We start from the raw sequence: 23664 nt of genomic DNA on the forward strand, positions 1-23664 counted from the left end.
CTATTGTAAATGACAGGCAACCCACTTAAAAGAAAACATCAATTTAGAATCTCTTTTCTCCCCACCTATCTCCATTGTTATGATCCCCGTGGAGACCACCAACAAACCAAAAGAATTGAAGCCATTGACTGACCTCAATTTTGGAAACAAAAAACAAACTAACAAGGCTTCACTTTTATAAATTTTACATTCAAATCAAAACCAACATAAATTAAAACATGAACTAAAAGTTAAATCACGATCAATGTATGTAAATCCAAAACTGTGTTGGCATCCTTCCAACCATGAAAGGTGATGGACGTGCAGCAAACAATCCATTTAGGTGGGGTGTCTTCTCTTGGTGTTCCTTTGCTGATGGCTGTGAAGGTCAATCCTTGAGAGGCAGGTTCTGTCACAAGTGGTCCATTTGAAGCTGCCAAGTGACGCTGTGGGTTATTGTTTTCGACATTGGCGCCTGTTACCAAGTTGCTGTAGCCACTGCTCATTGTGGTAGTGCACACCAGTCCACAGGATGTGTCGCCGTTTCCCTCTTTCACCAGCTATTGACTTACAGGTGCAATTGTCGACATTTGGGGCCTTCATGCCATGCTTGCAAGCATCCTTGAAGCGGAGATTTGGGCTCCTCACTGTTCATCTGGCAATGGCTACCTCACCATACAGAAGGTATTTGGTTATGTGACTGTCTTCCATCCTGTGGACATGTCCGACCCACCGAAGCCATCTCTTTTTTTATTCCTGGAATCTGGGCATCGCTGACAAGGTCAGTGTTTGTTGTCCATCCCTAATTTCCCTTGACAACTGAGTGTCTTGCTAGACTATTTCAGAGGGCAGTTAAGAGGCAACCACATTGCTGTGGGTCTGGAGTCACATGTAGGCCAGACTGGGTTTGGACAGCATATTTCCTTCCCTAAAAGACATTAGTGAACCAGATAGATTTTTATGACTATCAATGATAGTTTCATGGCACCATTACTGAGACTAACTTTTAATTACAGATTTTTTATTAATTATTTGAATTTAAATTCCATCAGTGCCATGGTAGAATTTGAAGCTATGTCCCCAGGGCATTAGCCTGGGCCTTTGGATTACTAGCCCACTGATATTACCACTATGCCACTGTCTCTGGAAACTCTGCCTTTGAGAAGACTGCCACATTCATGCTTTTGTTCTGCCAGGATATACCCATAATGTACTGCAAATAGCGAAGATAGAAATTATTGAGTTTCTTTTCCTGGTAGCTGTAAGTCGCCCATGTTTCACAGCCGTACAGCAAGGTGCTGAGAATGCAGGCCTATAAACCATCAGCTTGGTCCTAAGGGTCAGTCAGCTTGGTGTTATCCCATGCATGTTTTGCGAGTCAGGCAAAGGTGGTAGCTGCTTTCTCTATTCATGTATCAAGCTCTGCATCAAGGGACAGATTGTCTGGCACTGTAGACCCAAGTTAGCAGAATTTGCTAACCATTTCCAGTGGGTGTTATTTAGTGTGATCGGGGTGGAGATGCAACACTTTGCAATCACTTGCCTGTGCTGAAGAGCAAACCTCTGCTGTTCTGGATTTTATGGCGTCCTCCAACTTCACCATCATCTTTTTAACCTGCAACTGACTCTGCACACCTCCTGGATTTTCCTTCCAATGAAAATATCCCCATCAGTGTGTCCTCTGATACTCTACCCTCACATAGCTTCTGGATGTCACTCACTATACCTGTCTCCAAATCTGGAGAACAGCTAGTTGATGCTCCATGCTGATTCCTCCCTGCATATGGGTCATCATTATTCCACCACTGGACCTCCAACTTTAACTCTGGTATTTCTTAAAAGTTCCACTTTAATTAGCAGATGCAAAAAAGATAGTCCTTACGAATCCTCTGAACAGTCTTATCAGCAAGATGATGCTGAACAGTCCCATCGTACAACAAAATGAGGAACTTCCTTAGGTAGTTTTCCAAGTCCTGTCTTCCAGGATGCAGATGCAGAAGTAACGATATCCCGTTGATAGCGGGCAATGCAACCTTCCTTTAACAGTCTGGTTTTGTCATCTTTTGAACAACCTTGGCCTCGCACACAACCATCCTAATTGTGTGGTTCTACTGATAACTCTTTTAGTCACTGATGACAACTGTTGTAAGTCATTCACCAATGGTCAGCGTGCAGTCCAGACTCCTCTGCATGTAGCCAAAACAACTGCTCCAACCTGCTGCTTTGTAGTCCATCTCAATTCAAAGAAGCTTCTTTTGGAAGCACAAAAAGCGACAGCTCCCAGCTTGTCTCTTTAAACAATAACTGGCTGTTTTGCTTCCATTCACTGCAGAGGTCTTCTAAAACTGAAACCTGAACTCCAGTCATATGTCTCTGGTCATAAGACTGTGTGTTTCAAAACTGGTTAGGACCACCCTTGTTTTCCGAAAGTTTTCTGTTTCATTTCTAGGGAATGATTGTCTCAGAAAAAAAAACCACAAGCTATATAGAACTCAGCCTGCACATGAAGACGCCATCACACTTCCTCCTTGGGAAAAAGAATGTCTTCCTCAGTAAAGTTTTCTTTAAAGCAATTTAAAAAATACAATAAGTTCTTCATATCGCAAACATTTTTTTAACAAATAGTTTAGCACATATTCTACAGGTAACATTCTCCTACATTACAATTATACATCATATTTATAGAATTATAAAGGGTAACCGATAACAAAATTAGGATTAATAGGATTCAGACATGGTAAAAATGTTCGCATTTCAGAGCTTTCCTTCACTCTTACACTTTCTATTTAAACTCTGGACAGAATATCAGCAATTACATTGCTTTTCCTGCAAAATGTACAATTTTCAGTGTAAATGACTGTAAACATTAAACTCCAGCATAACTACCTAAGGTTCTTTGTTCTGAACTTTTCCAGAAACACAAGTGGGTTATGATTGGTGTTAACCAATATTTCTCCCTGACTCAGGAATCTTTACAGCTTTTGCCTCAGAAGATGCCATCTGAGACAAGCTTCTTAAGACAGAGTCTGCCTGTTGTGCCCCAATCAAAGAGGATCTGCTAAACCATTCCCCATTGTTAGCTTTGGAGCCTTTTTATTTTATTTTATTTATTTATTTAGAGATACAGCACTGAAACAGGCCCTTCGACCCAACGAGTCTGTGCCGACCAACAACCACCCAATTATACTAACCCTACAGTAATCCCATATTCCCTATCACCTACCTACATGAGGGGCAATTTACAACGGCCAACTTACCTATCACCTGCAAGTCTTTGGCTGTGGGAGGAAACCGGAGCACCCGTCGAAAACCCACACGGTGACAGGGAGAACTTGCAAACTCCGCACAGGCAGTACCCAGAATCGAACCCGGGTCCCTGGAGCTGTGAGGCTGTGGTGCTAACCACTGCGCCACTGTGCCGCCCACATCACCAATCTCTCCGTTCAAATTCTTGAAAATGTTTCAGCCAACCACAACAACTGAATCCATCTCAACTTGTTTAACCCTATGAGCCTGAGAAGCAGTCACAACACAATCAGGAAATATTCCAGAAATTCGTCCTGCAAAACCTTAGTTTCAGTAGCTTCAACTGGCCTTTCCAAAACTACAGGAGACGTCAATGCCTTATCCCCAACCAAGTCATTTCCTAGCAGAAAATCTACACCCTTAACAGGCAAACTAGGAACGACATCAATGTTAACAGGACCAGTGGCCAAGTCGCATTTCAAATCAACCCTATGTAAGGGGACGGATAAATAGGTTCCATCAATCCCTTGGATTAACACCTCTACATTCAACAAACTACCGGGGAAAAAGTTCATGTCACCTGCCAACATCAGTGACTGTGCTGTCCCTGTATCTCGAATGATAACAATTGACTTGCCTGCCTCACCAGATACTTCATCCTTAAACAGAAAACTTCTATAGTTTTCTGCAACCTGATTCACTCTATCAGTGAATGTGGGAGAAACTACCAGCTTGTCATGAAAGTTACCAGAATTTCCTGGGAGCCACCCTTCAAATGTACACATGCAACAGACTTGTTTTTCCACTTCCAACACTCAGCCTTCATATGTCCTTTCTTATGACAGAAATAGCATTTCAGTCCCCTCAATCCAAACTTTACCTCCTGGCTTTCTCTTCTACTAACCTGAGATGTGTCTCTTTACCTTTGCCATCTTTCTCTACAGAATCAGATCTTTTTTCCATATTAAACGTCTGACCTTTCCAACCTCTCTGAAAGTTTCCAAACTGGGGCCTGTGACTACTGCTTTTATGAATCAATTCATAATCATCTGCCATTGCCGTGACATCCCTTGTTTTATCATGTTTCTGTTCTTCCCTATGGAACTTTATTCCTGAAGGGACACTATTTTTGAATTCTTCCATCAGAATTACTTCCTAAGGCTCTCAAAGTCTTGTGCAATCTTCATTGATCTATACCACCTGTCAAACTCCATTTCCTGCTCTCCAGCAAATTCCATATCTGCTGATCCTGTTTCTTTTTTAAATTACTAAATTTTTGTCTGTAGGCCTCTAGTTCCAACTCATAGGCATTGAGAACAGCATTCTTCACTTTCTCATAGTTACGTGAGTGAGCATCTGAAAGAGATGGGTACACTTCCAAAGCTTTCCCTATGGGTGACGCAGTGGTTAGCACCTCAGCCTCACAGCTCCAGCAACCCAGGTTCAATTCTGGGTACTGCCTGTGCAAGTTCTCCCTGTGACCGCGTGGGTTTTCACCGGGTGCTCTGGTTTCCTCCCACAGCCAAAGACTTGCAGGTTGATAGGTAAGTTGGCCGTTATAAATTGCCCCTTGGAAAGGTAGATTGTTGGGGAATTGAGGGAAGGTGGGGATGTGGTAGGAATATGGGATTAATGTAGGATTAGTATAAATGGGTGGTTGCTGGTCGGCACAGACTTGGTGGGCCGAAGGGCCTGTTTCAGTGCTGTATCTCTAAATAAATAAATAAAAATAAAATAAAACACTCCAAAGGAGTATTGTCCAAGATGATTTAGGTCAAGCCAGACTGATGACAATTTTCTCAAATGACACAAAGTACATTTCCACTCCCTCTGCACTAAATTTAGGTACCAAGTGTATATTCTTTGCCAAATCAAAACTATGAGGAGTTTACTCTGGGTCAGAGGGATAGTGGGTGAAGCTGCTCAGGCTGAACTAGACCACACAAAATCTTGATGTTCTGTTCCTACAGCATAACAGATCTAGTCATTATTGCCTTCCTGTTTGTGGGACTTTTCTGTGTTGAAATTAGCTGCTGCATTTCCTACAGTATAACAGTGTTTGCATTTCAAAAAGTATGTCATTGGCTATAAAGTGCTTTGAGACATCCTGAGGTCATGAAAGGCGCTATATAAATGTAAATCTTTCTTTTCTTTTCTTTTCATAGCACTGATGGAAGTGTTCTGCAGCATGAAGTAAACATGAAAATTAGGAGGTGAAAAGCAAACTACAAAGAAGAGTCAAATAGATAGAGACTGAGGTGAACATTCCATTCCTATAATGAGAGCATTATAGCCAAATAGCATAATGAATTGTAAATGAGGAACTCACCAACGCACCACAAAACAACTTTAGCTGAGTTTTTAGCTTTCTCTGGGTTCCTAGCACCCAGTGCATTACCCACATGAAGACTTGCAGCCACACTAAATCCCAGCGGTAGCTGAGGGAGAAAGAAAATTATGCCAGGCAAGACTACATACAATTACATAGACTCTATAGCACAAAAACAGGCCATTCAGCCCAACTGGTCTATGCCAGCATTTATGCTCCACACAAGCCTCCTCCCACACTACTTCATCACATGCTATCAACATATCCACCTATTGCAGATTGGTACCTGTGAAAAGTCAAATTAATTAGACTGAACAACATAGGGTCTAAATATGATGTAAATGTTTCCGATTAATTTGCTTTATCCTGAGTGACTGATTTGTTTCAATCAATCAAAGAGAAAAATGATGAATGATCACTTTTTAAAGTTGCACATTTTTTGTGGGTTTTTAAAAAAGTTAGACATGCTTTATATACGTTTACATTTATATTCCACAGAATCTTCAGCCTTACCATGTATACTACTGTTATAATTTGATAAACAATGCACTGGGCTCCAAGTTCAACTTCACCAATTATTCCTGTGAATGAGAAACAGATATATGAGAGGCTTTGCTGTAGTGATTAATCTTAAAAGGGACAAAAACAATATTTAGGAGGAATTAACATTTCAGCAGAAGCCAATCAAGTTGCTTGTCCTTTGCTTGCAGGGAGCCATCCTCTTACTGCCCCTCTCTCTTTTTTCTTCCCTTCTCCTGACCTATCCTGGGACCAGGGCTCCTGCAGCAGAGAGAGTGGGTGAGAAACCTGTTCCCAGGTTCTGCTGCTCAGACGCCATCTCTGGGATGAGGGTAGAGTGACCTGTTGATCGCTTAGCCCTCAGATTCTTCCCTTCTCTAATTCTTGAGGAGCAGTGCTTAGCCTCTGCTTGGTGTCAACATGCAACAGCCTCCCAGAAGCTTCCTTTTCAGGCTGAAAATGGCTGAGCCTCTCTCGTCTTTCCTTATATTTCAGACCCCAGGGAGCAGTCTTTTGGCTCATCTTGGCACTGCCTCCAGCTCACAGAAGGGCCCACCTTGCATCTTTGCTCTGCTGAACCCACTAGAGTCCCAGTCTTCAAGAGAATCTGCATCCATTAGCAATTGCTGAATGCAATGGACTTGTCAGAGAATATGGTGGAGTCCACAACCAACTTGTGTGAGCTTCTGGGGCATTGCATCAAAACTCTGCAGTCAACTATGAAGCTGTGATCAAGTCAATGGATGCAGCAGTTGAACCCTTCACACCAGCACCAGTAATAGAATCTCTGAGGAATGCTCTTGCAAGTGCGAGGGAGGTTTTGGGATCCACCATCTGATCTACCTTAGACAGGCTAGAAAATCCAATATATAGGAGCTTTAGTTTGGTTACACAGTCTTACAGTCTGCTCTTCTGCAGTTCAGTAGAGGCGCTGAGTTGAACTCCACTATCAGTGGCAGTCATGCAACTGGAATGGAACATGCTGCCATCTCTCACAATGACAACACATCTGGACTCTCTTCAGCCAATGGCTATCATGAAACCCAGTTGGACCAGACTGCTTAGGGGTTATTGAGCTGAAATGAGCTGTTGCCAAAGAGCTCTGGCTGCAAGCAACTGTTGGAGCCCTCAAGCTTCCTTACCATCCATTTTGAAATCAGTGTCATCTCTCTCATCACCTCCTTGTCAAAAAAAGGCCCCATGTGTTGTCATTGTTGCAGAGGGAAATAATGCAACAGAAAGCAAACCCATTTCTTAACTCACACCAAGTCCCATTCACTCATCACCCCTATGCACACTGACCTACACTGGCTCCCAGTTCAATATGGCCTCAATTTTAAAATCATCATCCTCATTTCCAAATCCATCCATGGCCTCATCCTGCCTCCCCCACCCCTTGCCTGATCGCTCTTACATCTTCCAGCCCTACAAGCCTCCGAGATCTCTGCATTCCTCCAATTCTGCCCTCACGCATCCCCAATTTTAATTACTCCACCATTGATAGCCCTGCCTTCAGCTGCCTTGGCTCTAAGCTCTGGAATTCCCTCCCTCTACCTCCCTCTCTCCTCCTCTAAGATATTCCTTAACACCGACCTGATATCTCCTTCTCTGGCTTGGTGTCAAAGTTTGACTGATAACAGTCTTGCGAAGTGCCGTGAGACATCTTGCTATGTTAAAGGCACTATATAAATCCAACTTGTTGTTGTTATCATACAGATGTGGCCCTAATTGAAGAAACCCAGCAGAAATAAGAAGCGTCTTACTCTGAAACAGAGTTGGCTGGTAAAAGGTTCATCATTGAATACTAACAGTTTGATTACTTGACAAAGATTTGTTGGTTTATTTACCTGCTAGGAAAGCTCCAATTTCGTAACTCCACCATTCAATGCATAGCATAAGCATGCTAGGAATTGCCAGTCGTATAAAGAGGCCCCACTCCTGCAGGCAGTCAGTGGACCATCCTACATAAAATAAACAATGGAGTTACTAACACAATGTTGGAAGTGTAGGAGAAGGAGAGAAGAAAGTAGGAGCAAAAAGAGACTGTGCAAACCAATCAGTTGGCTTAAATTTGGGATCAGCTTATTTTATGGTAAGATTTAGGGCTAGAGTTGCCAACCCTCCAGGATCGCCCTGGAGTCTCCAGGAATTAAAGATTAATCTTCAGAACATTGCTGCATCCCAGGAGAAAAACCATAGGAGCAATAAAAAATTCTGTTTAAAAAAAAAACTCTTTGAACAGTTTTGTTTACCAGTTATAAAACACTGGAGACAGCAAAACGGGTTGTTTGATTGACAAGTCAAGATTCATCCAATCGGGTAATGAAGAGACTTTCTCGCTTCCCAATTGGCATGGGAAGGCGATGAATCATGAGGATGGACATGTTTGGTGACCAATGGTGCGAGTGTGGGGATGGGGCAGATGGCTCATGTGGTGATACCTCCAGGAAAATGTCCATCCAGAGTTGGCAACGCTATTTGCAGCTTATACTGATATCTAAATCTCAGTGACACAATCAGGGGAAGTCACTGAGTGAACTCTAAACATTTCTCCACAACCATAGTGGATATTTACCCTTGTCCTCACTTATGCCCATTCCAGGAGTTGACATTGTCAAGACTGAGGGCCTGGAAACGGACACCATAACTGCTTTCTCAGCTAAGAAATGATAGATACCCTCAGTCAAGAGAACTGTGCTGACTGTGTGCATTCTTTCTCAGCAACAGAATGTGTGGACCTGGGAGATCGGGAAAACCGATGAGAAAATAGGATAATTGTTTTCCTTTATAAATCATAGGGAAAAAATATTTTTAGTACCTATAACCCTGCCATGGCTTAATGAGTGAATTCACTGCCTAATGTGGTACTGAGTCGTATAGACCAGGAAGGTGCCAAGCTGCGGTGGTTCTCCTTAGAGCAGAAAAGATTAGAAGAAGGAAAGTTGATACAGTTGTTTAAATTCATGAAGGGTTTATGTTGAATAAATAAAGAGGAAGTGTTTCCAACAGCTGAAGGCTTGATAACAAGTGGGCACAGATTTAAAATGATTGGCAAAAGAACCAGAAGCAACAAGAGGATTTTTTTTTTATAATGCAACTGGTGGTTAGGATTTGAATGCACTACCTGATAGGATGGTGGAAACAAATTATATAGCAGCCTTCAAAAAGAAATTGGATAAATACTTGAAGGAGAAAAAAATTGCAGGGATATGGGGAAAGAACAGCGAAGTGGGACTAACTGGATTGCTCCATGAAAGAGCCAGCACAGACTCGATGGGTTGAATGGCCTCCCTCTGTGCTGTGCTAGTCTATGATTTCATGTAATTCCTAGGCTATGTTGTGTTAGTTGATCTGGTTGGGTCACTGGCCTCTGCCCTTCCTTTGCTGGGAAGGGGAATAAACCACCTGGGGTTCGCCTCTTGACAATTATCCAGTGATTCCTGCCAGAAAGTGAGCTTGAACAGGTCAGGATCAGTTATCCCATGCTCCCGTCGGTGATCATAAAACTTAATAATCCTCAAAGAAGGTACTGGAGGTTGGCTGGCACCCAGGGGAGTGAACCTGAACAAGATTCAGGAGAGGGAGATAGAAAAGTGCAAAGCAAATAATTAAGATCTATTTTGAAGAAAAAAGTATGGTGCACATAGATAGGTTTTAAATTACCTGCCCAGGTTCCGACATACAACTTTCTCCATCGAATGTATACAAACAGGAGAATAACTTGACTGTACTGAGAGACAACATTGGCAGCAGCCGAGCCTCTGAAAAATAGTAATTCTCATGTTAAAGTTGAGTTCAAATAAAGTTCCTCTTACCAAAACTGTTTTAGAATATATTCTTTTTAGCACTGAAAAACGTTGCAGGTGCGACACTGTAATAAGGACAGTCGTCTTACAAAATTGACTCTGTTGGTCTGTGGGAGCATGGTAGAAATAAACAGGAAGTAGTCATGTTTTGGTGCTCGACCAGCTTGCAGTCGACCTCACCGTCTACCAGCGATCTCAGCAGAGTTCCATGAGCCTTTGTTCATGGCCCACCTCACATGATGTCACCAGAGTTGTGATTCATTGCTCGTTCCTCTCTTGGATAGAGAGGCTGAGGAAGAGAATTTGTTATGATATTTAATATTTTTTCAGGACTCACAAAAATTGTGGAAATGAATTCATTTGAAAGACTGAAGAAATTCCATAGATGCTGGACATCGTTTTTTTTAAAAAAAGGTCGTTGGAAGGACTTAAGATTTTGTTTAAAAACAACCCTTACTGGATGTTGCATGTCTTCAGCTAAATAAGCAGCAGGAGCCTTGGTGACTAGGTGGAGTTGTTTACAGAGAAGTGACAGGTCAAGATTTATGGTGGTCAAGAGTTGCTTTTGTTTTGGATCTTGTTTTGAGTCATTTGGGGGTCCGCCTGCGAAGAGAGAAACCACCAACTCATCCTTTTCCACCTCTTTGAGAAACCCTGAGAATCCAGTGTGTGGACTGGAGAAACTGAAGCTGCATTTCTCCTGAAAAGCCTGCCAGACTAATCCTCGACATCGCCTGAAGAGAACTGCTCTAAAAAGATCCCAGTGACAGTCCTCTACGAGTATCTGGATGCCAGACTGAAAAGGCCAGCACAGAACATCGCCTATCTTATCCTTTTTTCCTTCAAGAATTAACAAGTATTTGGACAAAGAATTTTTTTTGTCTTTTTGTAAAGAGAGCTCTGCAGAGAAAACGTTATTTTTTCTTTAACTGGTGTGTGTGTTGGGCGACTTTAGATGGGAACATTCATATTTCAATCTGTGTGTTAATGCTTTGCATCTTTATTAAATAAGTCTTGTTTTATAATAAATTAATAATTTTGTTGTCTATTAAAGAAAACTGGTTGGTGGATTTTATTCTGAAATAAAAATAGAGTATATGATTGATTATATCGGTAACTGGGTAAAACATTTGGTCAGCTATGTGGCCTGGTCCAATCTGCACCTTCTCCTTTGTTATCTCTTGCCCAACCCCCACCTCACTTGTTTATAATCTGTGACTTTTCTAATATTTGTCAGTTCCGAAGAAGGGTCACTGACCCGAAACGTTAATTCTGCTTCTCTTTCCACAGATGCTGCCAGACCTGCTGAGTGAATCCAGCATTTCTTGTTTTTGTTTCAGATTTCCAGCATCCGCAGTATTTTGCTTTTATAAAACATTTAAATATATGTTGTGATCCATGGAGAACTGGAACTAGAGAAAGACAGTGCACTCCTCCAGCCTTGGGCGTCACAAATTACAGAACATAGGGCCAAGACAGCTGAAGACACGGCCATCACTGATGAAGTGATTAAAATTGGGGATGGGAAAGAGGCCAGAATTGGAAGAGCGAAGAGATATTGGAGGTTTGCAGGGTTCTGGAAAATAACAGAGATTGGGAGGGGCAGGACAATGGAGAGATTTCAAAACGAGGATGAGAATTTGAATATCCTGCTAGAATGGATTCAAACTTTGTAAAATGGGTGGAATAAAAAAGAAAGACTTGCATTTATATAGCACTTTTCATGACCACTGGATATCTCACAGCGCTTTACAGCCAATGAAGTACTTTTGAAGTGTAGTCAGGGTTGTAATGTAGGAAATGTGGCAGCCAATTTGCACACAGCAAGCTCCCACAAACGGCAATGCGATAATGACCAGATAATCTGTTTTTGTGATGTTGATTGAGAGATAATTATTGGCCAGCACACCAGGGTGAATGCCCCTCCTCTTCTCTGAAATACTATCATGGGAGCTTTTACATCCACCCCAGCAGGCAGATAAGGCCTCGGTTTAATGTCTCATCCGAAAGAGGGCACCTCCAACATTTTAGCATTCACTCGGTACTGCACTGGAGTGTCAGCCTTGACTTTTGCGCTCAAGCCCGGGATTTGGACTTTAACCTGGAACTTTGTGACACAGAGGTGTTGGCACTACCCACTGAGCCACACATTAAGTTCTAGTATTACCACTCTATGCAACTCATGACTCAACATCTTGTGTTCAAGCTGTCTGATTTGAACTGGGTGCCTATGACTGTCAGCCAAGGAGGGTAGATGGATTTCTAATACAGATCAGCCATGATCTAATTGAATTGCAAAACAGGTTCGAGAGCCAAATGGCCTACTCCTGTTCCTAACCCAAAAGTGGAAAACCATAAACAGAGGCAGGTAGTGTTAAATTTGTTTAAATTATACAGCAAACTTAGCCTGCAACATGCCTCAAGGTAACAACACATTGTGAGTTTGACACAGTTTTGATAAATGCCATCTTAACTCCTCAACGTTCCACTGCCTTGGAACACAATGCAGACTGCTTGCTATTTTGTACGTGCCCACGAGGGTCTGCAATTTTCCAATGTGCACGTGCGGCATGCGAAGTACCTTACTGTGAGGGGCGTCTGTCCCAGGTTGAGGACTCAAAAATCGACCCTTATATGTAAAATGTGTCATTATTCCTGGAATTCCATGCTCCATTACCCATCTGAATGATTCTGTGCCATAGCTATTCGCGGATGAAGAGTTGCAAACAGGATTGGTAATCCCGCCAAATGCTCACTCTTCCTGATTAAGCTATATTGCACCTATAAATCCATCAGAAATGAACAGCTCAATGTCCAAGGGCAAAGAGAATTTGCTGTGGGTTCTCCACCTTCTACGGTATACAGTCTACTAAAACATTGTAGGTAGACCTCATGAACTTAGGAGAATTTCTGTTAAGTTGTCAATCTTAGTCCAGGATTCCAAACATAAATTGCACAGATCAATCATTGCTCTGAAGAAAAAGGTAGGCTTGTACAGAATGGAGTGGCATTGCCTCCGATGTTCTATTCTGAACTGTGCTGGTTCAATTATGCTAGTTTAATTGGTAAACCAAAATGAAGAACCAAGACTTAAAATGCAGGATGCCACTTCTTCTTTGGCCTCCTTGTCTCGAGAGACAATGGGTAAGCGCCTGGAGGTGGTCAGTGGTTTGTGAAGCAGCGCCTGGAGTGGCTATAAAGACCAATTCTAGAGTGACAGACTCGTCCACAGGTGCTGCAGATAAAATTGGTTGTCGGGGCTGTGACACTGTTGGGTCTGTCCTTGCGCTTCTGTCTTTTTTCCTGCCAACTGCTAAGTCTCTCCGACTCGCCACTCTTTAGCCCCGCCTTTATGGTGGTCCGCCATATGGCAACTGACTCCCATGACTTGTGGTCAATGTCACAGGATTTCATGTCGCGTTTGCAGCCGTCTTTAAAGCGGAGATATGGACGGCCGGTGGGTCTGATACCAGTGACGAGCTCGCTGTACAATGTGTCCTTGGGGATCCTGCCATCTTCCATGCGGCTCACATGGCCAAGCCATCTCAAGCGCCGTTGGCTCAGTAGGGTGTATATGCTGGCGATGTTGGCCGCCTCGAGGACTTCTGCGCTGGAGATACGGTCCTGCCACCTGATGCCAAGGATTCTCCGGAGGCAGCGAAGATGGAATGAATTGACACGCCGCTCTTGGCTGACATACGTTGTCCAGGCCTCACTGCCGTAGAGCAAGGTACTGAGGACACAGGCTTGATACACTCGGACCTTTGTGTTCCGTGTCAGTGAGCCATTTTCCCACACCGTCTTGGCCAGTCTGGAGATAGCAGCGGACGCCTTTCCCGTGCGCTTGTTAATTTCTGCATCGAGAGACAGGTTACTGGTGATAGTTGAGCCTATGTAGGTGAACTCTTGAACCATTTCCAGAGCGTGGTCGCTGACATTGATGGATGGAGCAGTTCTGACATCCTGTCTCATGATGTTCGTTTTCTTGAGGCTGATGGTTAGGCCAAAGTCATTGCAGGCAGCCGCAAACCTGTCGATGAGTCTCTACAGACACTCTTCTGTGTGGGATGTTAATGCAGCATCGTCAGCAAAGAGGAGTTCCTTGATGAGGACCTTTCATACTTTGGCCTTCGCTCTAAGATGGGTAAGGTTGAGCAATCTGCCATCTGATCTTGTGTGGAGGAAAATTCCTTCTTCAGAAGACTTGAACGCATGTGAGAGCAGCAGGGAGAAGAAAATCCCAAACAGTGTAGGTGTGAAAACACAGCCCTGTTTCACGCCACTCAGGATAGGAAAGGGGTCTGATGAGGCACCGCTATGCTGAATTGTGCCTTTCATATTGTCATGGAATGAGGTGATGATACTTAGTAGCTTTGGTGGACATCCGATCTTTTCTAGTAGTCTGAAGAGACCACGTCTGCTGACGAGGTCAAAGGCTTTGGTGAGATCTGTGAAAGCAAAATAGAGGGGCATCTGTTGTTCGCGGCATTTCTCCTGTAGCTGGCGAAGGGAGAACAGCATGTCAATGGTGGATCCCTCTGCTTGAAAGCCGCACTGTGCCTCAGGATAGACATGCTCAGCCAGATTCTGGAGTCTGTTTAAAACGACTCGAGCGAAGGTTTTCTCCACTATGCTGAGCAGGGAGATTCCACGGTAGTTGTTGCAGTCACTGCAGTGACCCTTGTTCTTATAGAGGGTGATGATATTGGCATCGTGCATGTCCTGAGGTACTGCTCCCTCGTCCCAGCACAGGCAAAGCAGTTCATGGAGTGCTGAGAGTATAGCAGGCTTTGCACTTTTGATTATTTCAGGGGTAATGCCGTCCTTTCCAGGGGTTTTTCCAGGGATTTTGTTGGCTGTTCATCCAGCTCATCCATGACTGGCATAGACTGTGCTGCATTGACAACATTTTCCCTGGAGTACAGTTCTAGGTAGTGCTCCACCCAGCGGTTCATTTGCTTGCATTGGTCAGTGATCGTATCCCCTGATTTAGACTTGAGGGGGGGCGATCTTCTTGATGGTAGGCCCAAAAGCTCTCTTAATACATTCCTCTGATGTTTCCGGTGTCAGAGGCCTGCTGAATACGACTGCATAGGTGTTGCCAGCAATCATTTGCACCGCGCCTGGCTGTTGTTTGTGCAGCGCTTCTGGCTACTTTAAGTGCTACAGTTGTTTGCTCGCTGGGGGCTTTCTTGTAGTTCAACTATGGTTCTGAATAGAATAGGGAAAGAGGAGGCGAATAAGCTATTTCTGCCATGGAATTGGAGAATTTTACATCAAGGAAGGAGAGCATTCAAGCCAAGATCACAGACTTGAAATGTTGGCCGGAATTTTACACTGCCCCAGTGAGCTGGCTGGTGGCGGAGCAGGTGGCGTAAAATTGAGCGGGAGGCTCTGTGAGGCCTTCCCAGCCCGCTCCCGCCTCCATGCCACTTTACGTGGGACGGCCAGGGTGGGGGTGGGGGGGGGTGCGGGTGATGGGTGCGACAAACAGGCTGCCCGCCCCAGGCCAATCAAGGCCCTTAAGTGGCCATTTAACGGCCATTTAAGGGCCTTCATCCACCTCCACGGGTATTTTACCCATGGCAAGCGGGCACCCGGTAGACATGAAAGGCAATCCAGTGATTGCCTCTCAGTGCACTGGGGGTGGGCCTGATTGAGGGCCGCCCCTGGTTCCCCAACCACCCCCAGGACCTGAGAAGCCCCCCTCCTTCCCCCCAAATGACCACCCTTGCATCACCAGCTCACGACTGATCAGCCCAGCGAGGCAACACAAACTTACCTTCGGTCCTGGCTCCATGTCTTCTGCTGAGATGCAGTCCCAGTAGTGGCCACCGCTACCGGTGGCACTGCTGGGACTAAGAGCTGCCAGCCCGATGATTAGCCGGCAGCTCAATGAGGCGGGACTTCCTCCCTCAAGCGGGTGGAAGTCCCAGCTCTGAACAATTAAAGCCCAGGGACCCATAAAATGTGGATCGGATCCCCGGGCTGGGCAGATGCGGGTTCACCGCTGACTTTTATGTCAGCAGCCAGCTCCCGTCCGCCCAGTGTAAAATCCAGCCCGTGAAGAACTCTGTTTCTCTTTCCACAGATGCTGCCAGACCTGCTGAGTATTTCCAGCACTTTCTGTTTTTATTTCAGATTTCCAGCATCTGCAGTTTTTTGCTTTTATACAGACCAACATATCTGTGTCAGTTCTTTGAAAGCATTATCCACTCTGCTACCCTTTCCCTACACCCTTTTACATTCTTCTTTAAAAGTTAATATGCATTTTGTAGTGTAAGGACCTGAAAGGGTTAATGCTGGAGACTGTGAAAGCCACCCCACCCACTGTAGTGATGATGATGTAATAGTCACATGGTAATGGACTTTGGAAGACGAGAGCAACAGCACAAAGGATGCTAACTAGAGAGGCTTGTGGAGAGTGTAAATAGAGATGTGTAAATAATAAAAGTGTTATTAGTTGACTTTATCCAGACTCCAAGACTTTATCAACAATGCCCTAGCTACACAACAACTACAAAAAGAACACAACACATTCTGCTTTCACATTCTGCTTCTGGTGGGACAGTTCATGTCCTCCATGTAAAATAATCCGCTATCTTCTCCCGTTATTCTTTAGATTATGATCTTAAATGTATGTCTTCAACTTCCTGAATGAACAGCCAGTGGAAATAATTACCTCATCAAAACGCTTCATCATTTTAAACACCATTGTCACATCTCCACTTAAACTTCTCTGTTCTAATTAAAAGACCCTCAATTTCTCCAGCCTGTCCTTAAAACTAAAAACTCTCAGTCCAGGCATCATTAATCTCTTCTGTATCACCTCCATGGGCTTAACCTCTTTCCAGAAGCACAGTGCCAGAATTGAACATGATATGCTAACTGCAGTCTATGGAATAGCATTCAAACAAGAGCAGGAATTGCAGAAGACTGGAACAGGACGCCTGTCTGCTTGCTTTGTGATGTGATAGAACTTAGAGATGGGAGTGAGATGGTGGGAAAATGAAAATAAGATATGCATGGGGGGGAATAATGAAGAATAATGTTCTTCAGTTACAATGCACAACTCAGGAGACAGAACTTTTATGCAAACCCAAACTTTGCTTGGAAAGGGATACTAAGTACACATTTCCTGTATGCAAGAATAATTGATAACTGAATCCACAGGCCATATGAGGTCAGATTACTTGAATTTTCAACTGTGTCCCATTTAGTGGATCCACACTTCAAACCAGACTCATCTTCTATTGTTCTGTGAAGCAGGTACATCTGTTGTCAGCTCAGTGAGGGCAGCCCCATGGTTCTTGAAAACTCTGCCCCTTATTTTCTCAATTTTGCCCCATTGTCATGACAAAAGCAAGAATAAACCACTTTAACAAAATACCACAAATCAGATGATACTTGAAAGAAAAAGAAAGTTATTTGCCACTTACTGCACGCCCAGGGCTAGCACAAACAGCAGGAGGTAATTTATGAGAGCATTGAAAATGTTGGCTATGAAGCCAGTGAGAATCGGTGGCATGGTTATCCCCTAGAGTGAGAACAAAACAAAACAAAGTCTGTTCTTAAAGATAATGCCAACTGAAAATAACCTGGATGTGGCATGGCAGTGCTATAGACATGATGGGAAGAGAAGGCATGTTATATATACCGCACAAACTAACAGGAGAGGACAGAGTAAAAAATGAGAGAGTGGGGAAGGAGGCAGAGTGAGAAGATAAATACAAGATAAAAGGTATAATTTTAAAGGGGGATGTAAGAACAGAGAGACTCGGGGGTGCTTGTGCACAAAGGTGTTCAAAATTATGAAGGGCTTAGATAGAGTAAATAAAGAGAAACTGTTTCCGGTGGAAGAGGGAGGACAACCAGATGGAACGGATTTAAGGTGATTGGCAAAACCGGATGCGACATGAGTTTAGTTTAGTTTAGTTTAGTTTAGTTTAGTTTAGTTTAGTTTAGTTTAGAGATACAGCACTGAAACAGGCCCTTCGGCCCACCGAGTCTGTGCCGACCATCAACCACCCATTTATACTAATCCTACACTAATTCCATATTCCTACCACATCCCCACCTGTCCCTATATTTCCCTACCACCTACCTATACTAGGGGCAATTTATAATGGCCAATTAACCTATCACCCTGCAAGTCTTTTGGCATGTGGGAGGAAACCGGAGCACCCGGAGGAAACCCACGCAGACACAGGGAGAACTTGCAAACTCCACACAGGAAAGGCTTTCTTATGCAACAAGTGGTTAGGATTTGGAATGTACTTTCTGACAGGGTCATAGAGACATATATGTCACAGAAAGAGGCCATTCGGTCCATCAAGTCCATGCCGGCTCTCCACAGAGCTATTCACAGACCCACTCCCCAGCCCCATCCACTTAGCTCTGCAAGTTTACTTCCTTCAAGTGGCCGACCAATTTTCTTTTGAAGTCTTTGATTGTCTCCGCTTCCGCCACCCTTGTGGGCAGCGAGTTCCAGGTCATTACCACTTGCTACTTAAAAAAATTCTTCCTCACATTCCTCCTGCAACTCTTCCCTAAAACCTTCAAGCTATGTGGTGGATACTGATTCAATAGTAGCCTTCAAAAGAGAATTGGATAAATATTTGGAGAAAAAACTGTAGAGATATGGGGAAAGAGCTGGGGAATGAGGCTGACCATATTGCTCTTTGAAAGAGACAGCATTGACTCGATGGGCTGAATGGCCTCATCATTCTGAGATATTAATGGTGCCAAGGAAAACTTCTGTGTTTATGGAGAGGAAAAGCTGCGTGAGTCAGTTCCTGGAGCAGCTCAGCCTAATGGGTATATTGCAGCATGGAGGGATCCTCATTCCACCACAGCTCCAATTTGGTTTCTTAACAGGGCCCTCATTTCATTACGAAGTCAATAGGAAGTCAAGTTTCCAATTAATAAAGCCCGTGCTTGTGTTTATAATGTCCAGCGAGCCTACAACAGAAAAACACCCGAGTGATATCTTTAGCAATTGCATCATATCTGATTGCTTGTAAATTTCAACATTGCTGCACCCTTAGCGGTACTTTGCATTGGCATTCAATGGGTTCCAGACTCCACCAATTTGCATGCAGCAAACAGCCAAGTAATCTCTTTTTGGGAGCATTGGTTGAGGGATAAATGTGGACCAAGACACCAGGAGCACTCTTGTGCTCCCCTTTGATTGGTGCATTGGATCTTTTACAGTCACCTGATCAGGTAGACAAATCCAAGTTATAATGACTCATACAATGGATGACATCTCTGATAATGCATCACACCCTCAGTGCTGTCAGTGTCAGCCTAAACTATCTGCCCAAGTCTATAGTGGGGCTTGAAACTACAACCATCTGACTTAGAAGTGTGGAAAGAGGCATTGCTGGATCTGGTTCTGGGGAATGAGGTGGGTCAAGTGAATCAAATGTAAGTAGGGAAACATTTAGGGGACAGTGATCATAGTATCATATGGTTTAGGTTGGCTATGGAAAAGGACAAGGAGAATCGAGAGTAAAAAATAATAAATTAGGGGTGGGACAACTTCAATGGGGTGAGAGTGGAACTGGCCCAGGTAAATTGGAATGAAAGATTGGCAGGCAAAACAGTAATGGAATAATGGGCTGCCTTTAAAGAGGAGATAGTTTGGATACAGTCAAGGTACATTCTCGTGAGGGGGAAGGTAAGGCAAACAAATCCAAAGCTCCATGGATGAGGAAAGAGATAGAGAGTAAGATGAAGCAGAAAAAGGGTGCATATGTCAAGTGGATAATACAAGTGAGAACGAGGCTTAATATAGAAGGGTCAGAGAGGAAGCGAGAAAACAAATGGAAAACAAAGAGAGAGCATCAGAAAAGACTGGTAGCTAACATAAAAAGGAATGCAAACGTCTTCCATGGGCATATAAATAGTAAAAGGGTGGTAAAAGAAGGAGTGGGGCTGATTAGGGACCTAAAGGGAATTTATGCATGGAAGCAGGGGGCTGAGGTACTAAATGCACCTGTCTTTACCAAAGAAGAAGATGCTGCCCAATTCATAGTGAAAAATGAAGTAGTTGAGACACTGGATGGGCTAAAAATTGATGAAAAGGAGGTATTAAATAAGCTGACTGTACTTAAAGTTGATAACTCACCAGAACCGGATGTGCTGCAGCCAAGGATACTGAGGGATGTAAGGGTGGAAATTGTGGAGGCACTGGCCATAATCTTCCAAATGTCGTTAGACACAGGGGTGGTGTTAGAGGACTGGAGAATTGCAAACGTTACACTCTTGTTCAAGAATAGGTGTAAGGATGTGCCCAGCAACTACAGGCCAGTCTGTTCAACTTTGGTGGTGGGAAAGCTTTTAGAAACGATAATTTGGGACAAAATTAACAGTCACTCAGAAAAATGTGGATTATTTAATGAAAGTTATTACAGATTTGTTAAGTGAAAATCATGGTTAAATAACTTTCTTGAGCTTTTTGATGAGGTCAGAGAGCATTGATGAGGCTAATGCGGTTAATGTGGTGTACATGGACTTCCAAAAGCCATTTGATAAAGTGCCACATAACAGGCTTGTCAACAAAGTTACAACTCATGGAATAAACTGGACAGTAGCAGCATGGATGCGAAAGTGGCTGAGTGACAGGAAACAGGTGGTAATGGTGAACCATTATTTTTCAGACCGGAGGAAGGTATACAGTAGGGTTTCCCAGGGGTCAGTGTTAGGACGCCTGCTTTTCCTGATATGTACTAATTAGCTAGACTTTGGTGCGCAGGGCACAATTTCAAAATTTGCGGATGACACAAAATTTAGAAGTATTCTGAAGTGTGAGGAGGATAGTAATGCATTTCAAGAGGACATAGACTGGGGGAATGGACGGACAAGTGGCAGATGAAATTTAATGCAGAGACGTGTGAAGCAATTCATTTTGGTAGGAAGAATGAGGAGAGGCAATATAAATTAAAGGGTACAATTCGAAAAGGGATGCAGGAGCAGAGGAAGCTGTGGGTATATGTGCACAAGGTGGAAGGCCACATTGAGATAGTGGTTAATAAAGCATATGGGATCCTGGGCTTTGTAAGTAGGGGCAGAGAGTACAAAAACAAGGAAGCTATGATAAACCGATATAAAACACTGGTCCGGCCTCAATTGGAGTATTGCATAAAATTCTGGGCACTACACTTTCAGGAGGGATGTGAAGGCATTAGAGAGGGTGCAGAAAAGATTCATGAGAATGGTTCCAGGGATGAGGAACTTCAGTTACGTGGATAGATTGGAGAAGTTGGAGGCTGTTCTCCTTGGAGAAGAGAAGATTAAGAGGAGATTTAATAGATGTGTTCAAAATCATGAGGGGTCTGGTCAGAGTAGATAGGGAGAAACTGTTCCCATTGGCTGAAAGATCCAGAACCAGAGGACACTGAATGGCAAGAGATTCAACAGAGACATGAGGAAAAACTTTTTTACGCAGCAAATGGTTAGGATCTGGAATGTATAGCCTGAGAGTGTGGTGGAAGCAGATTCAACTGAGGCCTTCAAAAGAGAACTAGATAATTATCTGAAGAGAAAAAATTTTGCAGGGCTATGGGGAAAAGGGGGGGGGAGTGGGACTGAGTGAGTTGCTCTTGCAGTGAACCAGCACAGACATGTCTGGCCGAATGGACTGATTCTATGATCCTATAAGTTAAGCCAACCCTTGATTGCAACATCCATGAGCATTGATTTATTTCACACAAGTGGTACAAAGTGGTACAGCACCAAATGTAGCTTGGATGCCACATGTAAGCTGACTGCAGCTGTAATAACACAGGAAGGGGCAAAATCTGATCAGCAAACCTCCCACAGGATTTACAAGGATGTTGCCACGAATGGGGAATTTTAGCTACGAGGAAAGATTGGATAGGTTGGGGACATAGATTTGAGGGGAGATTTAATTGAGGTGCACAGAATTATGAGTGGCCTAGGCAGAGTGGATAGGAAAGATCTATTTCCCCTTAGCAGACAGGTCAATAACCAGGGGGCATAGATTTAAAGTAATTGCAGGAGGATTAGAGGGGAGTTGAGGAGAAAGCTATACACCGAGAGGGTGATTGAGGAAATTCACCACACAAAACGGTGGAAGAGGCAAAAACACATCACATTTAAAAAATACTTCAATTTGCACTTGAAGTGTCATAACATACAGGGCTACGGACCAAGAGCTGGAAGGTAGGATTAGGCCAAAAAGCTCTTTTTTGGCTGGGACAGACATGATGGGCAGAATGTTCTTTTGATGTGCCATACCTTTTTCATGTTTCTGTTTCTAGGATATACAACTGCAGTAGCTTCATGGCCTGATAAAGAAAAAACTATTTGATCTATAGTCTCTGTAGTTCATTAAAACCTTAAGTGCCAGGGAGGAAAGGATAAAAAATAATCAAAGATGGCATACTAGGATGTGATCTTGCTAAGTCTCAGGACCTAACTAGTAGGCACAAGTCTACAGTATAAAACTGCACATAATGTGGCATTACTTAATGCTAATCTGGTAGGGGATGGTAAAATTAAATCAAGGTTTCTTTGCTTGATTGCTATTTTGTAACCAATGAGTTAAAGTATGTGTGTGGTTGTCAGGTGGCTACAGCATTGGGCACAACCATGTTGTCCGTCACGGTCAAACAACCTGCTGGCATTCACTGGGTTCACACATGAATGACCACTTTGAGGAGGTGCCAGAGGAGAAAAGTTGTAGAATTAAAAATTAGTAGCTGACGCTGGGCACCAAAGGATGGTGTGGTTAACCATGTCGAACCACAGACAAGTCGAAAGGGACGAGGAGGGATTGCTTACCTTTGTCAAAGTCACATAGGAAGTCATTTGTGACTTTGATAAGAACCATTTCGATACAGTGGCAGGGGCAGTAACCTGATTAGAGAGATTCAAACATAGAGTTCTGGGAAAGATGGGCACAGATTTGGGAGGTGACAACACGTTCAAGGATTTTGGAGAGGAAAGGGAAGTTGGAGATGGGAAGGTAATTTGCAAGAATGGTGAGGTCAAGGATTTTTTTTAGGAGAAGGGTGATGACAGCAGACTTGAAGGAGAGAGGGACAGCACCAGAACAGAGAGAACCATTAACAAGTCAACGAAAGAGCAACCATGCACAGACTGAGATATCAGGGCTCAGTGCGGAGGACAATCACAACAGTTCATTGTCACAACCAACTGATGATGACGATGGAGCTGATCGCCATCAAACATCAAATTAAGCAAAATCAAACAGGGAGAATTTGGCCCACATCTTAAACATTAATTAAAATAAATTCTCCAAAATGTAAAAGTTATTATTCAGTGACTGTACCTGATTTTGAAGGTATTTGATCTCTAATTGATTAAGAAATACTGCCTAAAAACAAACATGGAAAAAGATTATAAGAAGAAAGACTTACATTTATATAGCACCTTTCATGACCTCAGGATGTCCCAAAGTACTTTAAAGCCAATGAAGTACTTCTGAAGTGTAGTCACTGTCGTAAAGTAGGAAACACTGCAGCAGATTTTTGCACAACAAGCTCCCACAAAGAGGAATGTGATAATGATCAGATAATCTGTTTCACTGATGTTGGTTTAGGGATAAATATTGGCCAGGACACCAGGTATAAATACCCTGCTCTTCTTCAAAGTAGTGCAATAGGATTTTTTTTACCTCCATCCAAGAGGTCAGACAGGGCCTCAATTTAACATCTGAATCCAACAAAGTCCCAAGTTCAATCCCAGTGACTGCTGTGTTAGCTAATCTAAGCTATGCATGAATTTATTTATTTA

General features: G+C 43.4%; 1 protein-coding gene across 1 annotated transcript in view; it reads right to left on the reverse strand.

Annotated features, from left to right (window-relative positions):
• LOC137346787 (multidrug and toxin extrusion protein 1-like) overlaps nt 1-23664 on the reverse strand; it is a 57988-nt gene that overhangs the window by 12592 nt on the left and 21732 nt on the right. The window contains exons 6-11 of the mRNA XM_068010637.1: nt 23201-23245; nt 17319-17416; nt 9737-9834; nt 7921-8034; nt 6068-6135; nt 5555-5663 (exon numbers count right to left, since the gene is read on the reverse strand). Of these exons, the coding sequence (XP_067866738.1) occupies nt 5555-5663; nt 6068-6135; nt 7921-8034; nt 9737-9834; nt 17319-17416; nt 23201-23245 (532 nt within the window). The remainder of the gene's footprint in view (nt 1-5554; nt 5664-6067; nt 6136-7920; nt 8035-9736; nt 9835-17318; nt 17417-23200; nt 23246-23664) is intronic.

This window comes from Heterodontus francisci, chromosome 30, assembly GCF_036365525.1.
Source record: "Heterodontus francisci isolate sHetFra1 chromosome 30, sHetFra1.hap1, whole genome shotgun sequence".
Lineage (NCBI taxonomy): Eukaryota > Metazoa > Chordata > Chondrichthyes > Heterodontiformes > Heterodontidae > Heterodontus > Heterodontus francisci.